The sequence below is a fragment of the Ananas comosus genome, linkage group 20, assembly GCF_001540865.1.
Source record: "Ananas comosus cultivar F153 linkage group 20, ASM154086v1, whole genome shotgun sequence".
NCBI lineage: Eukaryota > Viridiplantae > Streptophyta > Magnoliopsida > Poales > Bromeliaceae > Ananas > Ananas comosus.
The window spans coordinates 9,124,406-9,150,339 of NC_033640.1; the positions used below are offsets into that span (position 1 = coordinate 9,124,406).

The following is a 25,934-nucleotide window of genomic DNA, read 5'->3' on the forward strand; positions in this document are numbered from 1 at the left end:
ACACACCTTTGATACTTCAGTAAACACAATAATCATTAACGACTAGAGAAACATGCTCAAACACACCTGCTTTGATACTTCAGTAAACACAATAACCATTAACGACTAGAGAAACATTTTGCGAGTATTTCGTGTGGCTGTTTCCATCGCCATTTTATAGTAGCTGTGCTTGAAATATTAACAACGCATAAGAACAACACTTAACAGAGAAACATTCCTCCATGTAAGTAACTACTTAATCTCCTTTTTCGTAACAATAATAGCCAAAAGTAATTAGGGAATTTTAATCTCCTTTTTTTTTTTTGCTCCAAATTCAGTATACATTCACAACCCACAAAATTTCCACTCACAACCAAATTTTTTTCTAACATGAAAGCTGAGCAGTACAACACTTTGGAACATACATCACAATGATATACTAAGGATTTTCTATTTTCAATAGTATTTGCATCATTAATTGCTTCATAACCACTACAAATTAGAACACAAAAGAGGGGGGAAAAATGTTGTAAGTGTGGAATATATCATACATATAGAAGTGATTACATAATTTTCTCCAGCAAATTTACAAAAAGCACCCTAACAAGGGGAAAAATCCACTTAAATATTGCACCTGCCCTAAAACCATCCGCTAAATTTACTATCCAGAGCCCCAAAAGGGTTCTGGTATTTCTATAATATATGATCAATATATAACTCATTAAATGCATGACATATGTGCTTTAATGGTACCGATGAATGACGTTCACTAAAATTTAGGGGTTCGAACTCTCAGTGCGCTTTAGCCGCCTTTGCCTGTACCTCCAAGCTACTTGAATGCGAGTTGCCGCCATGTTTCTCCAATAAGGTGACATGTACCTGTATGAGAAATGCTAATGCGTTAATTCTTTGGTTTCAAGCATCGATTTGTATGTTATATATAAGTTGTCGTTGCTTAGGGCACAGCATATCAACTCTATTCGATTGGTCTCCATCACTCTTTTTTACAATCCCTACTATGTTAGTTGCAGGAAGACTTTGTAGATTGTAAAGATACGATAATTGAAATTACATTTACCTAATCGCCCCCTGTACACGCGGGTTGCGCAGGAATCTTGAGAACAATGAAGTCACTTCTTCCAGATCAGCAGCTCGAAGCGCGAAGGCTTCGACATTAGTTAGGCATCTAACAGTTCTGGTAGCAAGCAAACGAAGCCCAGCAAATCGAATCCTACCTCCCTCTGAAAAAGGTGAATTTGCCACAATTTTGTTAGTTAGAACTGTTAGATATGTCTCGAATTCTAGTACCGCAAGATCTTCTAACCCTATTCTGTTTTGATTATCCCATTAAGTTAAGTTTAAATTATGTCTAATTTTATTGAGATATTTCTAATTTTAGTAGGTTTGTATTCCTAGTTGTATTAGGATTTAGCTACTATTATAAATATACCCATTATTTCATTGATTTGGTGCGAAAGATGAGAGAGAAAGTATGGGTGTATTTTTAGAATTAGGGTTTTGTGAGAGAGACATATTTTGTACATCACTTTGATTATAATAAAGATCTCCGCTCCGTCTTCGCCCGTGAATGTAGGCCAGTGGCGGAATCACGTAAATATTGCGTGCTTTATTTTTCATCTCTCTTTCTCAGATCTCTTTTGATATTTTCGCACCCGATGAACTAGATTTTTTCGGTTTTAGTTCTAACAAGAACAAAAAGAAATAGGCATTTTCAGGCTATTTCGATTAAAAGCTCCATCCACTTTTGAACATTTACTACTGGAAAACTACTTAGTCTACAAAAGAATATTTTAGTCTAGAGATGCCAAAGCTGTAAAAGAGTAAAAGAAGGGGGATAATTTTTGCAAAAAATATAACTATTTCACAAATGACTAGTTACAGGAAAAAGCTTCCTTATTTTTTTGCTAATTTCTTCTTACTAGAAATAGAGCAAGCACTTAGTTTCAATAAAAGTGAAGCAATCATTCATGCTATCCTTTAGAAGAAAACAAAAGCATTTCAAAATAAAGATTAGAAAAATGAAAGGTGAACATGACCTCGATTCACTGAAGAGTGTTCGAGACACCACGTTAGGAGCTCCTCGCCGCACACATCGCCTTCCTGTAGTGGAGTAATAAATCCATCGGCTCCAATGCTTTCCAACTTACCCCTCACTATGAAAACCATCTTCTCGACAGGCCCTCCCTGATATAGAATGTCGCTCCCTCTTATGTATAGTGTTTGTCTCAACTTTTCACATATAGCATCCAATATTGGCTCATCCATTAGTTTGAAAATCCTAACCTGAAAAGGAGATGCAAAATACTCAATATATGATCAAAAAAGAAGCCCTAGGCCCAATATAATTGGGATAACTAAATGGGTTCTTATCTGCCTTAATGTTTATGATTCCCAAAGATCATAGTCTTAGAAATTGTAACAGGTTATCTGGTTTTCCTTGACGAAGATACTGCAATAATTAAATACTAAATAAAAGCTTAAAGATTTAGAAATGTCCTGTAGAAACTGTTGGAATCACCCAGATGTAGTCTTAGAAATGAAGGTTTCCAAGATCATAAAATGGTATACACAGAGGTTTCCCTTCTTTTTCCTTTCTTTATGGGGTGTGGCAAGTGAACTTGTGCTAGAGATGAAACTGCAAAAGTAAAAGGCTTATGGGAGCCGGGTTCACTATAGACCACAAACTATACAGTTCACATGCCACTGCTTTCTATTGGGAAAATAAAGTGGTCCATCTTACTGTAAACATCAAAGAATTAAAAGGTTCCAACCTTTTGTATTAAGAAACTCACCTTGTTGAGAAACTTAAAGAAATGACGGCGTATTTCTCTTTGTATGTCCTCCGGTAAGTTCTCAAGTAGCTCTTCTTCATTCACACCCCGAGTAGCAGCCCAAGTGAATCTTTCTGCTTGTCTCACTCGTCTAAAAAAAATCCCATAGTTTGAAGGTTATTCACCCATTAAAATCGAAAAGTATCGGAATAGAATAAATAGACACACAAAAACGAATAGAAAGATACGACCTGATTTTAGCACCTTACGCTGCATTATTTTTTATTTCAGTACCTCACAATCTGGTTCTGTCAGACCTTAACACTTTTCTTCTCTCAAAAAAATAAAATAAAAAAAAAAATCAGAGAATATCATGTCAGGTAGCAAACTCTTCTGTTTAAGGCTATAGAATTTCTGGCCGAAAAAGTAGGAAACTTGGAATACCATCATAGTTCCAACGGGGAGGTACCAAAATAAAAAATAATGAAAATTAGGTATTAAAGATAGATTAGAAGAGACAATACGACCTTCATACACAGTGGGGGCAATTAATTTTATTTTCTATATATAATAGTAATGGGTGGGAAACGGCAGAAACACAATTATCTAACAACAAGTTAAAAACTGGAAGAAGTTTTTTCTATCAAACCTTCTCAAGTCTTCAGGCAAGCGTCGATGACTCATCCACTGTTCAACATCACGTCGTCTAAGTTGCATTTCTAGTCTCCTGGAAAAAATAAAAGGGACAAGCGAAATGAAGCGTTATCTGAGGTTCAATGAGATTTAATGCATTTTTGCAAAATATACCAACAAGGAGAACTGAGCACATCTGCTATTAAGATTTTGTCTATCATGAATCACACGATGTTAGATAACTTGGTGAATAATTTCTCCTAATGTTTCGAAGAACGAACATTACGAAATATAACTTGTTTGCCGAAGGTCAAAACTTAAAGTAAATGTCTTGAACTGTAACTACATTTCTAAAAAGCTCCTCCATAGTTCGTCTCACTAAATTTTTCTCAAAACTACTGCAGCCTACATATTATGTCCTAAAATTGCATTTTTTTCCAACAACATAACACTGAGAATGACACCTCCTAATAGTTGATATATATCTGCAAATCAATTACGAATATGAATCCAACATAGAAATTATTGTTCAAATAAATGTACCAGCAACCTTCATGCCTACAATTATTTCAATTGAATAGTGTCAAATTACCATTTAGATTTCGTACCTTCTTTCGAGAGCTTGGAGAAAATTCTGCATGTTTCCAATGAGCAAGGCAAAAAGCAGCAGCCCCAATCCAACAATAGCCATGGTGAACAGAACTTCCCATTCAAAATAACTCGGAACCAGATTTCCAGCTAAGGTGCTGATTTGCTGCAGCAGAAATTTAAAGTTTGTGAGAATCACCAAAAGGGGGGAAAAAGTTACGTAGTTAAACATTGCAGAACCCTCACAATATCTAAAAGAATAAAATAATCGAAAAAAAAACAATTCTTTCATATTACATTAAGCACCCTCTTGTCAATTTAAATATTCCACACCTAAGGGTAGTCCTCTTAGCATTAGAACTTGTAAACAGCTCTAAATTTTTCCACAAATTCGCACATAAAAGCGTAGAAGCTTGGGCGAATAGCTTCCCATTAGGAATTAGTATATACTTTGTAAAGCTAGTTTATGCAGAATAAATAATGGCGAAATCTGACTCTTTGATCTCATATTAGTAGGTGAAGAAGCATACATATGTACGTACATCGACATACATATATACAAACATGCGTGCACATACACACACACACACACGAGCAAAATGAATGAAACATTTATGTTGCTTATAGCTGCATAATCGAGAGTTTATCTCAAAGAAGCCACCACAGAAAAGTTTTGGAAAGATCATTAGGAAGAATTAGGGAAGAAACATCTTGAAGATAATGTACAAATGCCATCCCATGATATTGTCTTTTGGGGAAGTAGGAATAAACATATACCTGAAACCCCCAAAATAACGAATATACATATCGCTTAACAACGCTGTGCTCTGTGGTCAGCAAAACAGCCTGCTGATAAATACCATAATTGAATGGTCCATCACTACTCACAAAGCAATTATTAGAATTGCCCTCATTTTTCCACGCCTGCCGACTAGGATCAAACTGCTGAATATTATTTCCACGTCCGCAATCTATGAGTGTTTGACAGTATGGAGTTTTAGACAAAGAGCAAGCATCCCGTAGACACTGATTTACCCTCTGAAAAGGAAAAACAGATACAAATAATTAACTGTGTACTAATGATATAAATGAAATATCCGTGAAAAAGTATTATCAAAATGACAAGGAGTGAAGAACCAGAGGTTTTATTATTGAAAAAAAAAAGTAAGCAGAAGATAAGCTTGATAGATAAAACAAATAACATGTGCATCAAATCATGCAAGAGAAACTAGTAAGATGGAGGATATGGTCGGATTGGATATCAATACTTTAGTATATTGAAGTAGAAACTACTATTGGAATCAGGGTTTATGGATAATAACATGACGTTCTGCAAAATGAGGTGGTTCGTGGGACTACTTGGGGCACGGGACGTCGGGAACTAAGCAGAAAGATAAGAAAATGATAACCCTACAGACTATCTAAGCTCTAATGTTTCTGATAGGCAAATTTGACATCAAGACTAGTCTAAAATTGCAAGAAATGTGCTGCAGTTTTCATTGATTAACAACATCAACTACTGTTGATTAACAAAAATTATATCAATTTTAATACCATATTAAATGATTGAAAATACTTGTTAACGAAGATGGGAATATTATTCGAGCCTTGGTTAGTTAAAATAAATTTTATAAAATTCTCACGGTTTGAGATATGAAACTACCTGACCCTTAAATTTAACCACAAAAAACTATATTGAGAACCATTTTAACTAGCCATAGACTATATTGTTTTTACGCCACAAATAAATCGGGTCCTCACAGCAAGATTTTTAACCTGCAATCCGAAGAGATACCAACATGAGCCCACAACATGTCCAGCCAAAACAAACATCAATAGATTGATAACAAAATTAGCCCATGCTGACTCAAATATGAAGCCGCTTGCCGATTGCCCACCAAGCAATGGTACAAATCTGATGATTCTCGGAACATATTGAAGAAGAACAGTGGCACGTAACAGATTTTTTGCATAGTTCGCTGCTGAAGACCCCACATATTTTGGTATTACTACTAATATCATCACCTTCATCGAAAGCAAAGAAAGAGAACCAAAGAATGAGTTTGCAATACGAGATCGAAAAATTTCTAATCACTAGAAGCAAATTGATCAATAAATGGCAAGAACATCAATCTAGTGCTTATTAAGATCATCATACAAGTAATTGAACAAATTATTAAGAGCCTGTAAGCCAATAAACAGTAGCAGTTAGAAAAGAGAACACTTTTATCTGCAGGCCGACAACTGATAAACAAGAAATACATTCAATATCAATGTGCACAACTAAACACCAAAGTAGGTTCATCTGAATTGCTCACACCACAAAAGTAAAACCAGATTATTTGAAGATTAAAAAATGATTGCTATATGTGCAATTGATAACATAGGAAGGTAATAAAATATCATGACAGCATTCCACATTGATGACAGATTTGTTAGGGAAAAAAAAAGATCTTAGGAAAAGATGAAATGCGAAACAATAATGGAAGAGAAAATAAGCTCTCGGAAGCTCATATTCTTTTAGGAGCTTCTTTTAAAAATCAAAAATCAGAACTTAGTGGCAGTAAATGTTACTTAATCCCAAAGACCATATCATTCTAGCAACTCATATTTAGATCATTAAATCAAATTAATAGTTTACAAAGATCACCATAAAGAAGTGTACCTGAGGAAGTGGTAATACTACAAAGAAATCAACTATAAAATAACCCTGAAGATAATGAAGAGCAATTTTCTTTGGTTCATCAACTAAATCCCCAGCACCAACAACTCTTGATTCTGGAGCAACATATGCCAATCTAAACTGAAAATAGACAGAAAAATGTACATCAGAGAAAAGTAGCTGAATCTTACACTACTAGCAAGCGATAATAATGCTTATTTCAGACGATGAGATAAAATAATCATACAAAAGTTAAACCGCAGAAAGGTCAAGAAACTTTTCTGGGACTACTATTTGGACATTAAATTTGTACAAAACTTATCAAAAGGGATTAGTTTTCAGTGAAGTGCTAATGTGTTGATACAGTAAAATACAGATAGCAATAGGAAGTCATGCTCTACCAGTTGGCAAACTCATGGAAACAAAATAGTGCATTTTTTTTATCTTTTTTTTTTTTTTTGGCTTTCTACCATTATAAGAAACGGCATAGGCACATGCATCCAGATGCTCTCTTCTCAACAAAGAATTTGTACCATAGATACTCCAATTGTTCCTCTTTACCTAGTTTTGCCTTTCTATCAATATTGCTAGTTTCTACGATTAAAAAAAGAGAATAGGCAAGTTCATTGTCTTAGTATAGTAAGGATGCATATCTATATATTCTATATGTTCCATCCCTACCAAGAAATTTCGTTACTATCATGTCTTATGACACTAAGGCTTCGTTTGGTTCGGGTATAAGTAAGAACTAGTTGTTCCAGGGATAGGTAGAAGATGAGGTATAAGATGGGTATAGAGTAATCTTGTGTTTGGTTGAGTATTGGATTTAGTCCAGGTATAAGTAAAATAGTGTTTGGTTGGAATAAGTGTAATAAGAAGGATAGTGGATGGTTATAAATAGAAAATAATGATATTGCCCTCTTTATTATATTTGAATTAAAGTTTTTAAATTTTATATTTAAAATTTTAAATTTAAATATATAACTCTTAAATTTCAAAAATACAAAATTAAAATTTGAATTTAAAAATCTCAAATTCAAAAATTCAAAGTTCTAAATTTTTAATTTCAAATTTTAAATTTAAGATCAAATCTAAATTTAGAAATATAAAATTTTAAATTTTAAATTTAAAAAATTAAATATATCAATTTAAAATTTACAATTTAATTTTTAAAATTTAGAATTAAATATTCTAAAATTTAATTTTAAGATTACAAATTATAAATTTTTAAAATTTATAATTTAAATTTTAAATTTTAAATTTAAATTTAAAAATTAAATAGGGATGGAAATAGCTATTCCCACCCCTATTCCAGGGGGAGGGGTGGGATTGTTAACCCCACCCCTTAAGTCCTTAACAGGTTATCCCGGGATAACCTGTTAAGGCGTGGGGTTAGCAATCCCACCCTTTTTTTTTTTTTGCTTCTAAGAAAGAGGATAACCTTTATCCCACCCCTTATACCCCAACCAAACGGCGGCCTACATACTACCGATATTTAATGAACAACCAACATGAACATTACTAAAGCCTCAACAATAGTGTAATGGAAANGGGGTGGGATTGTTAACCCCACCCCTTAAGTCCTTAACAGGTTATCCCGGGATAACCTGTTAAGGCGTGGGGTTAGCAATCCCACCCTTTTTTTTGCTTCGGTATAAGGGGTGGGATAAGGGGTTATCCCACCCTTTATACCCCAACCAAACGGGATGTAAAGATACTGCGCCTAGTAATGAACAACCAACATGAACATTACTAAAGCCTCAACAATAGTGTAATGGAAAGTTGTACATAATGTGATGCGTATTTTATTACATCTGGATGTTGCACATATTGGCATTGCTCTCAAAGATTTGATGTTATTGATTTGCAAAGTCATAGCTTGTTCTGGGTTTTTCTTGCTATTCTGATTGACTGAATGTAGGTTTCCAGTAGTATACTATTATAGTTTAACGACACTAAATAACAATCTTTCAATCCAAGAAATGGCAATCACTACAAAATAATTTCGCTGAAAACAAAAAGAATCATCCCGAAGTAATTGAATAGACATTTGATGAAGCAACCGATAAGAAAATCCTTTCAAAAATTAATAATATCATGAACAAATATAGATGCATTTACCTGAAGAAGCATGTGTAAAAGATAAATTAAATCAGTTATGCTTCTCACAACAGCAAGGACTGTAGCGAAGGACCAGTTCAGAACTATACACTTGTCAACCTGCTTCGGGCACAAATGAGGAAAAAAAAAAAAAAAAAGACAACTTAGAGCTATGTTAAACTTCATAACAACGTTGAGAGCTACAAAGCACTGCATGAAGAAGTTAAATGACATGACAAACAAGATGCCATTCAACATCAGCATCTAGAGAGAAGTAGGAGACAGGCATCCGATCTCTCTTGATAAAAGTACAATATGTAACAAAAACTTCAAGACCGATGAAAGGACTCCAAAAAATGGGTTTGATTTATATGACAGAAGTGTTTTCATCAATCTTTTGTACTTGGAATGACAAAGCACGACAGGAACATACTATGATCTTTGAGATATTAGCTCCACGTTTTTCTTTTGTTCTCACCTGCTGTAGCTAAAATTTTTTGATAATCACCCTTTAGTCTTAACTCTTAAGCTTTTAAAAGGTATGTATTCTTGGTAAGTAGAGCATGTCATTTACATGATCTTCCATATCCACCTGGACATATATACAGCAACGCAAAGCTTATGTTAGCCTAATCACTCCTTAGCCCCTAGAAAAATCCAGGTCAAAATTTTCAGGAGTTTTTATTCATCTACAACTCTACCCGATGCTGTAAAGCATGTTCTTACTATACCAATTTGCCTTAGAAATATTGTATATGTTCTTCACTATCAAAAGAAATATTCTAAGACATCAATTCTTTAAATAAAAAAAGATAAATTACATATTAAAAGCAACTATAGTTATTTCCTTCGAACCCATATAATGCTATTTATTAAAAATATTTAAGACAGATAGATGAATAGTCCGCTGCCAAAAGATAAGAATAACATACCTGCTCAACAGACAGAAGGAAGAAGAATAACGGGTCGATGAAAATTGCAACCAAGCATGATATGACGAAAAATTTATTCCACTGTTGGACGACCTTAGTGTGTGGATTCATGATAGGGAAGTAGGAAGCCAGATATGAAAGTGACTTTTTTGCCCAACCATCAACATCACCATATAGAAGGTTATGAAGCTGGACAAGCACAAAAGTATAAATTAAGAGCATGATTGACGTAGCTAATCAAACTTTCACTACTCAAATCGCTTCCAACTAACAACTAAACTTAGAGGTATCGTCTGAAGTAAGACGACTACATCATAAAGACAATAGAGCAAACAAATACGAGTCACATCGGTAAGGGGAAAAAGCACCTTACTGTCAAGAGAAGCCGGACTTCCGTAATAGTGCCGTTTAGTTTTCTTATAAGCAGCAGGGCAATCGGTACAATCTGGATTATTGCAAAGCCCCAGAGGACCGGACTTCAATAAATGCTCATTCCTTCCAATATCATTGTGATAGGACCAATCATTTCTTCTAATTTCTTCCGGCATGATTGCATGAGCAATGCTGTTTTGTTTGCCCAGTTTAGTCCAAGTAGGCTTTTCAGCTCTCTGATTGCTATACAAAGGACCGCTCATATGTTCAAACTGGGTTGGCCTTTGAAGCCTCAAAGGACCAGTATGAGATACAAAAGTGTCTTCATTTTCGTAGGTCTCGCTGACGGGTATGCTCATTGAAGCACTCCTAGCTGTAAATTTTTGTAGCTCAACCTTCCTAGGCAGTATCGGGACATGATCTTTGTCTCGATCAGTCATATCTAAACCTGTAAGAGAGAACATTCAATTGATTAAGTAAAGAAGATTCCACCAAAAACATAGAAATAGGTATTTGAAATACGCTTTGAATGTGTGAGACTCCTCGTTTACAAGTACGGTACACTACTTGAATCTCAACATAAATATAACAGGGTGGTTGAGTATCTCTGCAAATAAAACAATAAGGAACTCAAAAAATTGCTAGGATGTTCAAATTACTGCACTTAGTAACTCCAGATTATTCTCTCCAGTGGCCAAATTAATCATGTTTTAAAAGTGGAATCATTTAAGAATAAAATTAGGAGCTCATGCTAACTTTTTAATGTGCAACATATCTGAACAAGCTTATCAATAACATTCCTGCATAAATCATGTCACTGGGTCTAACAAAAAGTACAATTGTCTCATTATAAGCGAAAATAAAGGATTGAACATGGATCCAAATTATACAAAACTCTTAATAGCACCGGAACATGGATCCATATTAACAGTACTAGAATATGACATGGAATTGTGAAGCACTACGTGCAACTAACGTTCATTGCAAGAGAAATGCACTAAAATTGCTTTACAAAAAGCACAAATTTTAATTCAAACGATTGAGAGATCGATTACAACACCCGATCAAACTAATTCGGACTTTATCATCTAAAACAAGTCCCAAATATTTTTTTTCCTCCAATAAAAAAAAAACCCCCGCAAACTCCTCCAAAATAGCTAACAAAAATCAAAATGGGACCCGAAAAGGAAAACCCAGATGGGGATTTTCACTTGCCCGACCCCAAACCCTCCAAAATCGCACCTTTTTCGCAAAAAGGACACTTCTCAAAAGCGAGAAAAGGAGAAATTGAGGCGAGAATCGAAACCTGAGCTTGGCGAATCCTCAAAAGGGCCGAAGCTTTAGCAAAGGCGAAGCTCCCCTTCTACTGGGTCTTAGACTTCGAGAAGAAGCTCAAAACTCCATGAAAAAGAGGGCGGAGATGGGTAGAAACCAAGCGATTGGGAGTGGGGAGGAGGAAGATGAAGCTTCTTGGCCACTTCCCCAATGGCGAGGGAGCGACAGAGAGAGAGAGAGAGAGAGAGAGAGGATGCGACAAAGAGAGAGAGAGAGAGAGAGAGAGAGAGAGAGAGATTAGTCTTTTCGTGCGCTCACACTTGTTGTAGTCTCCAACGAGTCTTCGTATACGCGACCCTCTCACTCTTTTGGCAACGTATGAATTTTTTATTATTATTATATATAACGGTCAGACATACATGAATAGTCCCTGTACTTTCCCAATATTGCATCTGTTATAGTTTTTTTTTTTTTTTTGGGTAAACTTCAAATAACATCCTTATAGTTTCGCCATCTTCTCGATTTAGTATTCTATAGTTTAAAGTGTATCAATTTAGTACCCTACGATTTTATTTTTCTTTTTTCGACAGTCCATTAACTTTTCATTAAATCATATAAAAAGGACTTCAAATGCCCCACCTATAGATCATATAATATTCACTTGAATACTCTTTAGTTTTAACTTTGTCACTAATTTAACAGAAAAAATTAGCAAAAGAGAATAACAAACAGTAAAAAATAAAACCATAGAATACGAAAGTGATACACTTTAAACCATATGGTACTAAAATAAGAAAATGTAAAACTACAGAGATGGTATTTGAAGTTTTTTCTTTTTTTTTTTTACTTTCCATTCTAATGTATTAAAATTTTCCGTCAACTATCCAACCTTTCAAAAACTTAAATTTATTATATAATCTTTCAATTTATTTGATTTGAATCGGTTAATAATATTTTAACTTTTAAATTTAAATAAATTATTTATTTTAATAAATTACATATGAAGAATTCTAACAATCTGTAAAGATAAACGACATATTTATTTTGAAATCGAAGTGTCATTGACTGACTTAAATCAAATAAATTAAAATTTTAGATTTGTATGTTTTTACCTACTTTGTTTTATCATAAAATAACATATTTTATTTCGAAAAGTTAATGTAAGGAACTCAATTTAACTATTGTTTGTTTTAATCGGGCTACTTAATTTTTTAAAATTTTAATTTCTATAACTTACCTATCAGTTTATTTTATTTGAATTATTAGGTTACTAGAATAAAAATAGCTAAGATCAAATAAATTTTAAAAAATAAATAGTAAGATTAAAATTTTTTGAAGAAGATTGGATAGTCGAGTGAAAAAAGTATCATGATATTTTTATTTTAGAATAAACTATAATAACTAAATTATTTTACAGAAAAATAGAATAGTGTATCCCATATTGATATTGAATAATATCAAACTCTATTTCAGTAATAATAATATTTTCTAAGAAATTGCTCTTAGAAAACCAATTACTTAATAAAAATTAATTTTGTCTTAAGGACTAGATACAATATATTCATAAATTTAGAAAAAAAAATATTTTTCCTAAAAAAGTACATGGACCAAATCATAATATACGAACCATGGAGGGACCATTCGAATATTTTAAACTTTTAGTAAATAATAATAATAATAATAACGGTTGGATTTATTTAATAATTTTATGAGAGACAGACCAAAATACCGTGAGTCAGCAAGGACTTAAAATATTAGAGGTCACTTGCACCATTGATCCCTAACCTTCATCCATTTTTCATTTTGGTTTCTTTTTTTTTTTTTTTTTTTTTTCTTTTTTTTCTTTTTTTTTTTTTTGCTATTAGGTCCAACTATATATCTTAATTTTTGTTAATTTTACTCATATAGATCGCCGTCATGGTCCAGTAACTTTTGATTGATACTGACATTGATGTTTTAAAGTTTGCGAAAAAGCTTGATGACACATTTGGCTCGATTTTAGAAGTGTCGGAGTGCTTCAAAAGATATCGTAGGGAGCTTGTGCAAGATCGAGATGATCGTAATCGTGAGGACTGTAAAATTGGCCTTGACGTGTTGTACCTGTATAGGAGAAGTTGTTAGAGGCCGAAGCGAAAAAATAGGTACAAGTTAGGGACCCAATTAGTCCAAACCTGATCCGCTGACATCCCTAGGACTGATAGTGCAATTAATTTTAAAAATTAAGAATTTGATTGCAAAACATTAAATATTGGGGATAAAAATAAAAAAAATAAAGATCAGGCAACAATGGTGCATTAACTACTTTTTTTTGTTTCGGAAAAAAAAAATTTATAAAACTTATTTAAACAATAAATCATTCTGAATCTATTTCGGAGCTTTATACGACATCTCAAGCAAGAAATTTTAAAAATTATGCTATAAACCTTAAAAAATAACATATTGTATACTATATAAGAAATTAGAAAAAAATACTAGTCATTATATATATCACTCCACAAGGATCTAGTTGGGGGAAATAATTATTATTTTATTAATTTAATTATTTTTGATCATCTTTTTAAAAAGATGATGTAAATGGTAGGCCAACACATTTGACAAAAAAATTTGAGTAAAAAAATATCTAGCAAAATTAAAGTGTCTATTACATTGACGTGACAGATAGCGGAATCGGCAAACATTGTACTACTTAAGCATTACAACTTACATAATGTTTCTTGTTCTTATTTTGTTTTTTTATTTATCCAAATTGACACCCATTTACAAGTTCACTTTATGTATACTACTTTGGAACCTTAGGGCTGTTTGTTTTCATCTTCTGAATCTCCAAGGTTTAATTCGCGACTCCAAAAAAACTCATTGGCGTCAGCATTTGTTTTAACGCTAAAGTTACGAGATCTTCGAACTCCCACTCGCAATTGTACAAAAAAATTGACTTTTCTCAAACAAATCATCTTTGTTTTCGAGTACTTGAATATTAACTAAATTGATACTTTTATCGGCTTTTCTCAAATAAATTATCTTTGTTCATGAATCACAAGAAAAAGAAAGATATCTAACCATTCGAACTTACGAGTTGGCAGACGTTCGTAAAATTTGTTTGTAAGCATAGCATTAAGTAAGGAGAAAAAAATGATAGCGGAGATCTACCCTCCGGAATCAGCAAACCCCGCTAGTCTTCTTCCGGTCGACGAGCTTCCGCCAGAACGCGGTGATCTCCCGCTGCGTCTCGATCACGCTCTTCTTGACCACCGTCGCGTCGCCATCGCCGTTGCTCCGCTCCGCGGTCGTTACGTGCGCCACCGTGGTCTTGACACGGCTCGCCCGCACGTCGAACTCCGCCAGGACCTTCGCGAGATCGGTCACGAGCCGCTCCGCGAGGCTCCGGCTGAAGTCCTCGCGGATGACCACACGGAGGACCGCGACGTGCTCCGCGTTGGGGGGCATGGTGTAGGCCGGCACGATCCACCCGAACCGCCGCAGGCTCTCCGATATCTCGAAAACGGTGTACGTGCCCCCGTCCTTCAGGGAGAATGCGACCAGCGGCACGCCGACGTCCTTCGAGAGGATGTCGAATTTGCCGGTCTTCTCTATGCCTTCTTTCAGTACCCTAGCATTCTCCATGCAGTTCTCCATGATGTTCTTATATCCCTACAAAGACGCGAGAAATACGTATAAACCTTATCTAAACTTTAAATTAACTATTTCGAATTAGTTAACTGAACTTTCAAAATTTTGAAAGGTTCAGTAGTAAAATCAAAATTTTGAAAGATCGAATAATCAATTCAAAATGGTTTATAATTCAGATAAGTTTCATAAGTTTTTACTCGTTTTAGAATTCAATCCTTGAAAAAATAAAATGACATTTGATTCACATGGAGATTGTGATATAGCATCTACAACTAATCAACTAAATCTTGTGAATGAAACAAATTGCTACCTCAAAGCCCAAACGGATGAACTGGTAGTACTGAGCAATGATCTGACTCGAACCTGCGAAAAATAAAACGAAAAAAATTCTTCACAAAAACAATTATGTAGATTTGCAAACAACCAACAATGTTTTAGTATATATGTTAAGTTTCAAAAAGGAGTCATGCATGAACCTTTTGAGAAATTGAGGGTGAATGTCGGTTGATCCGCGCCGAGATAGTTTATGTGGAAAATGAGCTCTTCAGGTAGATCTTCTTTGCTCCTCCAAACAACCCATCCGACGCCGGCGTAAACGAGGCCGTACTTGTGGCCGCTGACATTGATGCTCTTCACTAGCGGAAGTCGGAAGTCCCATTCTAGTTCGGGGTAGAGGAAAGGCGCAATGAACCCTCCACTCGCGGCATCGACATGGATCGGTGTGTCCCACCTGCAGTTGCAGTGTTTTCGTGTGAAAACTATCACTCCATAGACTAGAATATTATTGGTAGCAAATGAGCTCCGTTACTATCGATTTATTTTCGACGATAGAGCTTCCAAATTGACGATCGATACTATTAAACATGATTTACATCATTTGAAGCAGTTAAAAAATCAAATTTCATATTTTTCCGACATTGTTCTCTTGTGCATCATCATATGAATGCAAAAATGAATATCCTTTCAAAATTAAAGTAGAGTGCATAGATCTTGTTTTTAATAGTTTAAAATTTTTCTAATAAAAATCTAGCTGATTTAAATTTTTTTACACTGTTAAACGAGCAACGCTTCGTATCTATCATTAAAATTATAAATTTTACAACCCTTTCATTATTAGGCCAATGGTGTCGAAAATGTACCAAATTTGATTTCTAGGTATTTTAAATGGTCTCGATTATATTCAATGATGCAAATCATCGATTTGAAAGCTCTATCATGAAAAAAAAATCAATAGTAATGGTGCCGATTTGCTATCGATATTATTGTAGCCCAACTCTCTGTCTTTAAATCATGCAGATTACAATGAAAAGAATTGAGTTTGCGGTAAAAGAAAAATCGCTATTTAGTTATCCTAGCACCAAAATTAGGGTTTTGAGTGAGAGAATTCGAAAGCTATCCTAATTTTTAGCATTTCTGGTGAAGTGGCTATTCGCAGGACTCAAATACAGCAATTATGTGTGGTTTGCACAACAAGGACATTACTGTTGCAGTTATTTCAAATAAAACTAGTACAAACAACAATTGCCAACAACAAATTCAAAGCAGAGAAATGATTCGGTACTTTTTTTAAAAAAAAATAAAAAAGATCTTAACCGTTGATTAATAGAGGGTAAAAATGTAATTTTAATACTTAGCAGGTAAAAATATTATTTTATTCAAGGTTAGTTTGGTAATTAAACAATACAACATTTAAAGAAACTTTCAATTGAGGTCCTAAATTTACGCACTAATTAGCACTAATTTAGGAAATTAATTGATGAACCAAATTTATGCAATTATTAGGCATTAATTTAGACATCTACTTTAAATGTTTTAGTGTTTCTAAAATTATGCATTAATTTAAATTATAGAAATTTTAGAAATAGTTTTATTTCTAAATACGATGAATTTAAATTTTAAAAATTAACTACTTAAAATTTAAAAGTAAAATTTAAATTAGAGGAATGTCATATTATCTCTATTCGGAAGTTTAAAATAATGTTTTAGAAACAATTATCTCTATTCCGAATAGAGATAATAGTTTTAAATTAGTGTTTCTAGTTAAAATAAAAAAAATTTGACAAATAAAGAGAAAACACTAAAACACTAAGTTAATGTTTCTAGTCAACATATTTAATATGTTTGAAAACATTTAAGAATTTTTTTAATTTAGATACTAATTCTTTATCACTATTTAAAAAATTTAATGTAGATAGTTGATTAGAAATATAGGGTAAGGATATAATTCAAATTTATTTTTATAATATAATTGTATAGACAAAATTAATTCAAGATTTGAGATAATGCTACACACATTTTCCATCGGAATATTGTTTTCTAATCTATCAGCCATCGCAAATTTCAACAAGCTATTACTATAAAAAATTCTCAGATCGAACTAGAAAAAAATTAACTAACAAATTAAATCACAAAATAATCTAAATTTTATTCTTATTTTATTAAAAAAAGATTTAAAAAGCAATAGGTATGGAAAGAAATTTAAATACATAGTTTCTTAAAATTAAACTTTCTTGCAATATTAAACAAATAATTAAACAAAGAGAAAAGAAAAATTAAAAGATCATATTGTCAAATTATTTGAAATATTCCTTATATGAAATGCCAAATTATAAAAGAAAAGATAGAGAGAAAAAAAAAAATAGAAAAAATTTTTTGAAAACATAGTAGATGTAAAATGACTAAATTGCTCATGTATTAAAAGACAAAAATACCTTTTTTTGAGGTACCTGGTAACCGGTACCTCTCCCAAAGTAACCTGCTATTGCAGGTCACCATTTTAAAAAAATTAAATCTGAGCCGTTGAATATGCGTGAATGAACGGTAATAAAACAAAAAAAGTATAGAAGCATTACTCTTCAAAACAAGATATGTAGCGTAAATATGCCCTAATCGAAATAATGACCAGGTGCAGTGACAAATGAATATAGTTAGTCACTTAAGTTAAATTCACTAATTGTTAAATACAAAAATATTTAAACACCGTTCCCTAACAGCTTAAGTTTTTAGAGTACAACGGTTGTTTCACATGGTATCAGAGCAGGAGGTCCTAAGTTCGAGTCACGCTAGACTCCTAACATATTAATTTCCTCCAATTTAATTCAAGCCGGTTGTTTCACACTAATACACTACTTATTTCTAACTAGAATCACGTATAATGCCTTAATAAAGGAATAAAAGGAACTTACCCTGTCTCCTTGTTCTTCTCCGTAAGGAGGTCGTTTAACCGTTTAACGTCCTCGAACTCTCCGGTGAGAGTCGAACCCAAAATGGCGGCGACGCAGATAGTGTTCTCATCCACCAACTCGACGGCCTTCTCGGGGTCCATGACATAATACCCATCCCTCAGCCTCACCTCCTTCAGTTCTACTTCGAAGTACCTCGCGAATTTCTCCCAGCAAACCTAGCAAAAAATGTACGAAACTTACGCAAACATTCTAACGAAACATTCCGTAATCTAAAGCGGAATATTCCGTCACTCGACGGCATGTCATTAACAGTTAGTTCGACGGTCGAAACCAAAATTTTTAAATTTTTGAAAGATGGTGGTTATGGAACCTGGACATTGGCACCAGTGACAATGTTTGGTTTGTCAATTGGCTTGCCTTCTGCCCTTCTCTTATTCTGCCACCTCCTCTTGAATGCTAACCCTGCCAGCATTATGGCTTCTGAGGATCCGACAGTTCCGACTCCGACCGCCGTTTCGTCGTCTCCGATCGGCGCATTGAAAAGGTGGGCTATCATATTCACACATCGGTTCTGCACGACGATAACCGCGTTGCAATAAATCCCACAATGTATAGAACAAGAACAAGCTTTTGAGTTGACATACTAATTACATAAAGAGGGATTTGAAGCAGTAGATGATCGAAGTAATTAACTCATTTCAATATAAGTGCATGGTTTATTTCTATAATAAAGGAGTAGATTAAAAGAATTACACGAGATAATAAAAATTTGACATTATTAATTTCCTGTGCAACAAACTCAATTGTGTCGACTGCGGAAATTGTGAGATTCTAGATTACGGATATCTCAAATTATTTTTAAATCATTTGCTAACTTCGATCTTAGGGAAACACTTGTGATTTGTTAACAAGTCTATAAAAGAGGTAACAAATTGAACTTCGAAGTGCATATGTAAAAAATAGGAATTTTTAAGGGCATTCGGTAAATGGTTACAAATGAGCAAAACAACCATGCATGAGCCGTGGGCCAGCTAATACTAATACTATAGAGTTAATTTCATACAGGTCCCTACAAATATAGTGAATAACAAATATATCCCTATAAAATTCAACTTTTATATATTGTTTCGGTAAAAGTTCTAATATTTTACCGTTAGAGAACCGTTTGAGAACTGTTTATATTTTTAATTTTATCATCACAAATATGACTGTCCAAAAATCATAATAATATAATATAAGAGGGGTAAAAACATCATAAATTAATCAGGATTTAGTATTTAATCTATGATTAACTAAAATTTTCTAATGGATTCTAACAGTAGAGATATATTTGAAAATATCAGAACTTTTGTAGGAACAATATATAAAAATTAAACTTTATAGAAATTTACTTGTCATTTATTATGTTTGCAAGGATCTGTATAAAATTAATCCTTTACTATATTATTGAGAGTGTCTGTTTGTTTCTATACGTAATATTCATATTCGTTTTGAACCTGGAGCTCGGTAGTGACGGGGTACTCGTCCATGTCGACGTAGTTCTTGTTGACGGCGGCCATGATGAGGCGGTCGCACTCCGGCTCCATCCACGTCGTCACGAACGACGCTAGGTTCAGCCGCGGGTTCCCGTCCAGCATCAGCTCGTCGTTGATTATCTGGTACGCGGCATCCTTCGGTATCACCCTCTCCGGAATCTTAAACTTAATTATTATTATTTTAGAATTATCATAGCAATAATAATATATAATATTATTATATATAATTTTGTGCCGCGGCACTTGAATTCTTGCGGAAAAAAAAAAACTCAAACCTGGGAAGCGGTGCGCGGACGTAACGGGAGGCGAAGGTGGAGTGCAACGACTCCGCGGTATCTGTCGTCGTCGTCGTCAACACCATCTCGCTGATTCGATTTGATTTGATTTGATTTGGTTTGATTTGATTGGTGTGTGTATGAAACTACGGAGGTGAAAAATGAGAGTTAATTAGAAGGGTTTTAGCTTTTTCTTTAGAAAGAAGAGAGGTTCCTATTAATTCCGCCGTAAATAAAAATAAAAATAAAAGTAAAAAAAAGAGCCGGTGAAAGGTGGACACGTGGAGGCGTTGATGGGTGACACGTGGAGTAGCTCTGCGGCGTGGTGAGCGGAGGAAGCTCGGGCCTACGGGATCGGCGGAAAAACGGTTCCACTTCGTTAAAAAAAATAAAACACATTAATTATTAATTATACTATTGATCTCTCAATTATCACCATTTCATTTTTCGGTTTGATTACTGGGTTTTTTTTTTTTTTTTTTTGGTATTTTTAGGTTCCTAACTTCTATATTTTGTCTCAGCTCGATCCAACTATTCAAATTTTAAGTTATTTTGATAAAATATATCACGTCACTCGATCAAATCATATATTAGTTTTATTTTTTTGTGAATCCATTTGGTATCAAAGCACGTCTAATGCAAATAGACTAAACAGAGTTAAAACAAAAGCATATTGAGATTTACTTTTACTTTTTTCAATAAAACAGTATAAAATGTAATCTACTGTTCGAAAATAAATATAATAACTTTTATCAAAGCATATATCACAACTTTCCTGCAATTCTAAATAAAGAATTAGATATCAATGTCACACATGATTAGACGCCAAAATGGCCAGATACGTCAAATATACTGTCGCATGCGAGATTAAGATGGTCTTAAGTACGGAGAACATCATTGAAGGCGATTAGACTGGATTTGACGCGATAGAATGCGCACACAGGAAAAGAGATTCAAAATCAAAATGAAAACACGAATAAAGATTAGGGACCAATGGCATAATAATTCCAAAGGAATAAGTATCGGATTCAACGAAAAAGAGAGTGGGAATAAGTGGTGCAATTAATTTAAAAAATGTTTGCTACCTCAAAAGTATATATATATATATATATAAAATACAAAATTGCTACACAAGTAAACTCTTGTATGGAACTTGGGTCAAACCAAGTAAGAAGCCCAACTCAACTAGCATATCCTTGAGAAACACAAACCCAAAAACATTTCAAAAGCATCAGAAGCGCTTTGCTCAAAAGCCAAATAGGCTTTACCAACTCTCTCTTCTTAATTAATTCCCCCCAAAACCTATAAACTAAGGCAAGCAAAGCACAAGAATCCACTGTTTCCTCCTTTTATGTATTAAGCATTGCCCCTTTTGTTTTTAGGCTCATTTTTAAGTCTAAGAGGGTGTGGGTCACATAATAGAAAAAACCAAATCAAACCATGGTGTTGACACAGGTGCAACAGCTTGATGAGGGCTCCTCCTACACCAGCTCGGTGTTTGCATCAAGATACGTGCAAGATCCTGTCCCAAGGTTTGTTTTCTCATTCATTTTCTTTTTTTTTTTTTTTCTATAATCTGTTTTTTTCGTAAACTTTGAAGTTTTGAGGGGCCTTCTAATACATTTGTTCTTATAATTTTGTCCGTATCACTTTAGGTGCTATGACGTTGTTATTTTGATTCTAATACATTCTTAGAATTTGAAATAGTTTTATATATAAACCCAACAGATTAAGAGGATTGAGCGAGTTTAAGATTAGAATAGTTTTAAAATGGATGGCCTTTCAGAAAAGCGAGACGTCACATTAGGTGTTTGAAATCTATGTGCGCCTACGTTAGGAGATTATTGTTGTAAGAAAAGAGAGATAATTTTGGAAGAGTAGTACAGGTACGAGCTGGGAACGAGCTCAATATCGAAGGAGGCGGCGTACCAGCTAATCCACGACGAGCTGCTGCTGGACGGCAGCCCCCGGCTGAACCTGGCGTCGTTCGTGACGACGTGGATGGAGCCCGAATGCGACCGGCTAATGACCGAGACCGCCAACAAGAACTACGTCGACATGGACGAGTACCCCGTCACTACGGAGCTTCAGGTATAAAAAAAAAAGAGAAAAGGCTTTACAATAAATAGCTTACTTATGCTGATGTGACAAAATATCAGTGCACATTGGGTGTGTGGATTTCTGTGCACAGGACGATCCGGTCGCTCATTAACGGTTGAATAAATTCATACCGTCTGACATGAACATTGAGGATTCATTATGCTGCTAATGAGTGGTACCGGGATCACTCCACGAAGAAAATTCATATTATCAGTACAAAATTATGTTAGTTTAAAATATGACTTTTATAGAAAACGATTCAAAAATAGTAATCGTAAGAATTATGCCAAAACCATGTTGATAACAATATCCTCATTCTTGTTTTTCTTTACCAGTTGCAATTCTATCTATTAGATGAACTACATATAAACTATTTTAACTGCTAAAATTTTCGAAGAAAACGCAACAAATTATACTATCATTTTCTTCTTTCTGAATCTCTTCCTGCGTAGAACCGATGCGTGAACATAATCGCGCGGCTCTTCAACGTGCCCTTGAACGTGAAAGAGGCCGCGGTCGGGGTGGGCACGGTGGGCTCGTCGGAGGCGATAATGCTCGCGGGTTTGGCATTCAAGAGGAGGTGGCAGAACAGGAGACGAGCTGAAGGGAAGCCTTATGACAAGCCCAACATTGTTACAGGGGCCAATGTGCAGGTAACTAAACATCAACTAACATCTTCATGAACTACTTCCACTCATTCCGCGGTTTAGGAGAAACAATTTGTCAAATATTATTGTACTAAATTGAGTACAAACCAGCATAGATTCTATTGAACCACTTGGATAGCGATATTAACAGAGCAGGAGTTATTATTGCCAGAATCGATTTGCACAAAAATATTGTCATGGAAAGCCGTTCTAAAAGGGTTTTCAGAATAAAGAAGTTATTCTAGAAGCCAGATCGAAGAAACACAAGACTAATATTGCTTCGCTATTTTACCGTTTGTATTAATTTTTTTTTTTTTTTTAAAAAAATTGAGGTATGTTGTGAGAAATTCGCGAGATATTTTGAGGTGGAGCTCAAGGAGGTGAAGTTGAGGGAAGGGTTTTATGTGATGGACCCTGAGAAAGCTGTTGAAATGGTGGATGAGAACACCATTTGTGTCGCGGCGATTTTGGGCTCAACATTGACGGGGGAGTTTGAAGATGTGAAGCTTCTTAACAATCTCCTAACACAAAAGAACAAGAGAACAGGGTAACATTTCAAAATCTTCCTTTTTTAACTCGTATAAATCCGACCAATTAATAGTATAATGCTGCATTTTAAATTAGTTTGGATTTTATGAGAACTTTTGGACCCAACCACAAACTTAAAAAGATGGTTAATGACACAGGTGGGACACTCCAATTCATGTAGATGCAGCAAGTGGGGGATTCATTGCACCCTTCTTGTACCCTGAATTGGAGTGGGATTTTAGATTGCCTTTAGTGAAGAGCATTAATGTGAGTGGCCACAAATATGGCCTTGTTTATGCTGGTGTTGGTTGGGTCATATGGAGGAGCAAAGAAGATTTACCTGATGAACTCATCTTCCACATCAACTATCTTGGTGCAGATCAACCCACATTCACCCTCAACTTCTCTAAAGGTATATATAAATAGAGTGCGTCTGGGGTGCTTTTGGAAGCACGGAGTACTCCGTGCTTCCAAGTTGTTTTCGATGTTGGGACTTTCAAATCGACGATCGGCTCCGTTAGACTTGATCTAGAGTATTTGAAGTATCTAGAAAATAAATTTCGCGATTTTTCGATATCATTTGCCTAGTGATCGAAGAGGCTCAAAATCAACGGCTGAAAATAAAAATCTTACAAAATATGATGATATGATATTAAAATTTTAGATCAAAGTTATTGATCTTGTTTTATATGGTATAAAGAATTTTCTATCAAAATTTCATGTGATTTGGATATTTCTACACCGTTAAACTTGCAAACGGCTCACCACGGCCATTAAAATTATTGATTTTGAGCCTCTTCGATCACTAGGCAAATAATATCGAAAAATCACGAAATTTATTTTCTAGGTACTTGAAATACTCTAGATCAACTCTAACGGAGCCGATCGTCGATTCGAAAGTCTGAACATCGAAAACAACTTGGAAGCACGGAGGACTCCGTGCTTCCAGAAGCATACCGGCCCACTCTATATAAATATATATATATAGTGCATCAGCAGTTTACTATTATTTGTTTGCAGTATGATATTTTGTACTTCTGATTTGATTTTCTTTAACTTTTTCGAAAAGATTTGCATCGAATAAGGACCGTACCGTGCTATACTTTATAAGTTACATATTGTCAAAATATAACACTTTACAATTCTGCGATTTACACTTTACTATTGTATCGCCTCGTACCAGCAGGTTCTTACGTTAAAATAAAACTAAAACTACAAAGAGTGCAAAGCATTCTGACTACGTAGCAGTAAACTACAAAAGCATTATACTTTTTTTGTACACTTTTAAATTTGGAAATTGCGCGAATGTTTGTACAAATTAGTGTATATTTGTGTAGTGGCAATGCACTTTTTATGCATACTTGTATGATTGTATTCGAATCTTTGTTGAAGAATTTCTAATAAATTCTCATTTTGGGTGCAGGATCTAGTCAAATAATCGCTCAATATTATCAGTTCCTACGGTTAGGTTTCGAGGTACATATTCTTTCTATAATTCGAACAAAATAATGATCCTTTTATGTAAGTATAGCTACAATATTTATTAGTCAAAATTTTTGGACAAAAATCCAAATATCTCTAGATAGTTTAAATTTGTGCACATCATACTTTAAACTACATATAAACCATACCAATAATAAATGAAAGTTTTTGATTCAAATTAGAGAGTACAAATGAATGTTGTGACTCCTCCAGGGTTATAGGAATGTGATGAATAACTGCATGGAGAGTGCTAAGATCCTCCGAGAAGGGCTCGACGCGACGGGCCGCTTCGACATAATCTCGAAGGAACAAGGAGTGCCACTAGTGGCATTCTCATTCAAAGAGAGAGACAAAACTCTGGCCTTCAAGTTCTCTAACCTCCTGCGGAGGTTCGGCTGGATCGTCCCTGCTTACACTTTGCCGCCCGATCTGGAAAACACGACGGTCCTTCGGGTGGTCATTCGCGAGGATTTCGGCCGAACTTTGGCCGAGAAGTTCCTCTCGCACGTCAAAATGGCATTAAAGGAGCTCGATTCGATGATCAGGGCACCGGTGCCCACGATACGGTACACGATCGAATTTGGACCTGGCGAGAATGCGGGGGACGAGCCAATGGTTAAGGTTGTGAAGCAAGAGGTAGGGGGGATTCAAAAGAGTGTGCCTTTGCTAAGCGGGAAAACAAAGGGTGTTTGCTAAATATATAACAATCAAAATTGATGGACTTTGAGCTTGTATATAAAGATTGAGATGAAAATAATGTGGTGCTTTTAATCCCCTAAGTAATAAGAATTATTTGCAAGGTACGCTACCATGGTTTATAACGTTTTATTTCGTAAAATGCATTAAAATTTACGAATAGCCTCTATATTTTTACAATATTGGGATGTTCATTAGAATAATTAACTATCTAGTTGAATTAATCCAGAATAAGATGATCATTTTACTGGAAATTTAACCTATGTTGAATCACGTGACTAATGAGTATTTAACCAATACAGTGGAAATGTGGTTTTTGTAGTGAATTGCAATGAAATTATTATTTCGATGATACATTTATGCCTAGGGTTTAGTGGAATTAGGTGGAATAGTATGTGACTAATGAGTATTTAACCAATACAGTGGAAATGTGGTTTCCGTAGTGAATTGCAATGAAATTATTATTTCGATGATACATTTATGCCTAGGGTTTAGTGGAATTCAGTGGAATAGTATCAATACAATA

At 34.6% G+C, this 25,934-nt stretch overlaps 3 protein-coding genes across 6 annotated transcripts; 1 reads left to right on the top strand and 2 right to left on the bottom strand.

Moving 5' to 3' along the window:
• LOC109725771 (probable cyclic nucleotide-gated ion channel 20, chloroplastic) lies at nucleotides 426-11,642 on the bottom strand. 3 transcript variants are annotated; one of them, XM_020255116.1, is made up of 13 exons: nucleotides 11,365-11,642; nucleotides 10,055-10,506; nucleotides 9,687-9,875; nucleotides 8,776-8,874; nucleotides 6,658-6,795; nucleotides 5,754-6,017; nucleotides 4,770-5,030; nucleotides 4,013-4,158; nucleotides 3,421-3,498; nucleotides 2,793-2,922; nucleotides 2,037-2,283; nucleotides 1,058-1,220; nucleotides 426-858 (listed from the first exon to the last, which is right to left on the bottom strand). In XM_020255116.1, exons 2-13 carry the CDS (start codon nucleotides 10,496-10,498, stop codon nucleotides 756-758), a joined length of 2,262 nt encoding a protein of 753 aa, XP_020110705.1. In that variant the 5' UTR covers nucleotides 10,499-10,506; nucleotides 11,365-11,642; the 3' UTR covers nucleotides 426-755. The 3 variants fall into 3 exon arrangements, with proteins under 3 accessions (XP_020110705.1, XP_020110706.1, XP_020110707.1); XM_020255117.1 differs by having other exon boundaries at nucleotides 5,769-6,017; nucleotides 11,365-11,640; XM_020255118.1 differs by lacking the exon at nucleotides 5,754-6,017 and having other exon boundaries at nucleotides 11,365-11,640.
• On the bottom strand, nucleotides 14,394-19,809 carry LOC109725374 (glutamate decarboxylase-like). The gene is made up of 6 exons (XM_020254535.1): nucleotides 19,642-19,809; nucleotides 18,516-18,716; nucleotides 18,146-18,360; nucleotides 15,437-15,690; nucleotides 15,271-15,323; nucleotides 14,394-14,981 (listed from the first exon to the last, which is right to left on the bottom strand). Exons 1-6 carry the CDS (start codon nucleotides 19,780-19,782, stop codon nucleotides 14,490-14,492), a joined length of 1,356 nt encoding a protein of 451 aa, XP_020110124.1. The 5' UTR covers nucleotides 19,783-19,809; the 3' UTR covers nucleotides 14,394-14,489.
• Nucleotides 21,331-25,530, top strand: LOC109725373 (glutamate decarboxylase 4-like). 2 transcript variants are annotated; one of them, XM_020254534.1, is made up of 7 exons: nucleotides 21,331-21,487; nucleotides 21,842-22,046; nucleotides 22,508-22,708; nucleotides 23,047-23,249; nucleotides 23,389-23,642; nucleotides 24,654-24,706; nucleotides 24,926-25,530. In XM_020254534.1, exons 1-7 carry the CDS (start codon nucleotides 21,396-21,398, stop codon nucleotides 25,406-25,408), a joined length of 1,491 nt encoding a protein of 496 aa, XP_020110123.1. In that variant the 5' UTR covers nucleotides 21,331-21,395; the 3' UTR covers nucleotides 25,409-25,530. The 2 variants fall into 2 exon arrangements, with proteins under 2 accessions (XP_020110123.1, XP_020110122.1); XM_020254533.1 differs by having other exon boundaries at nucleotides 21,335-21,487; nucleotides 23,035-23,249.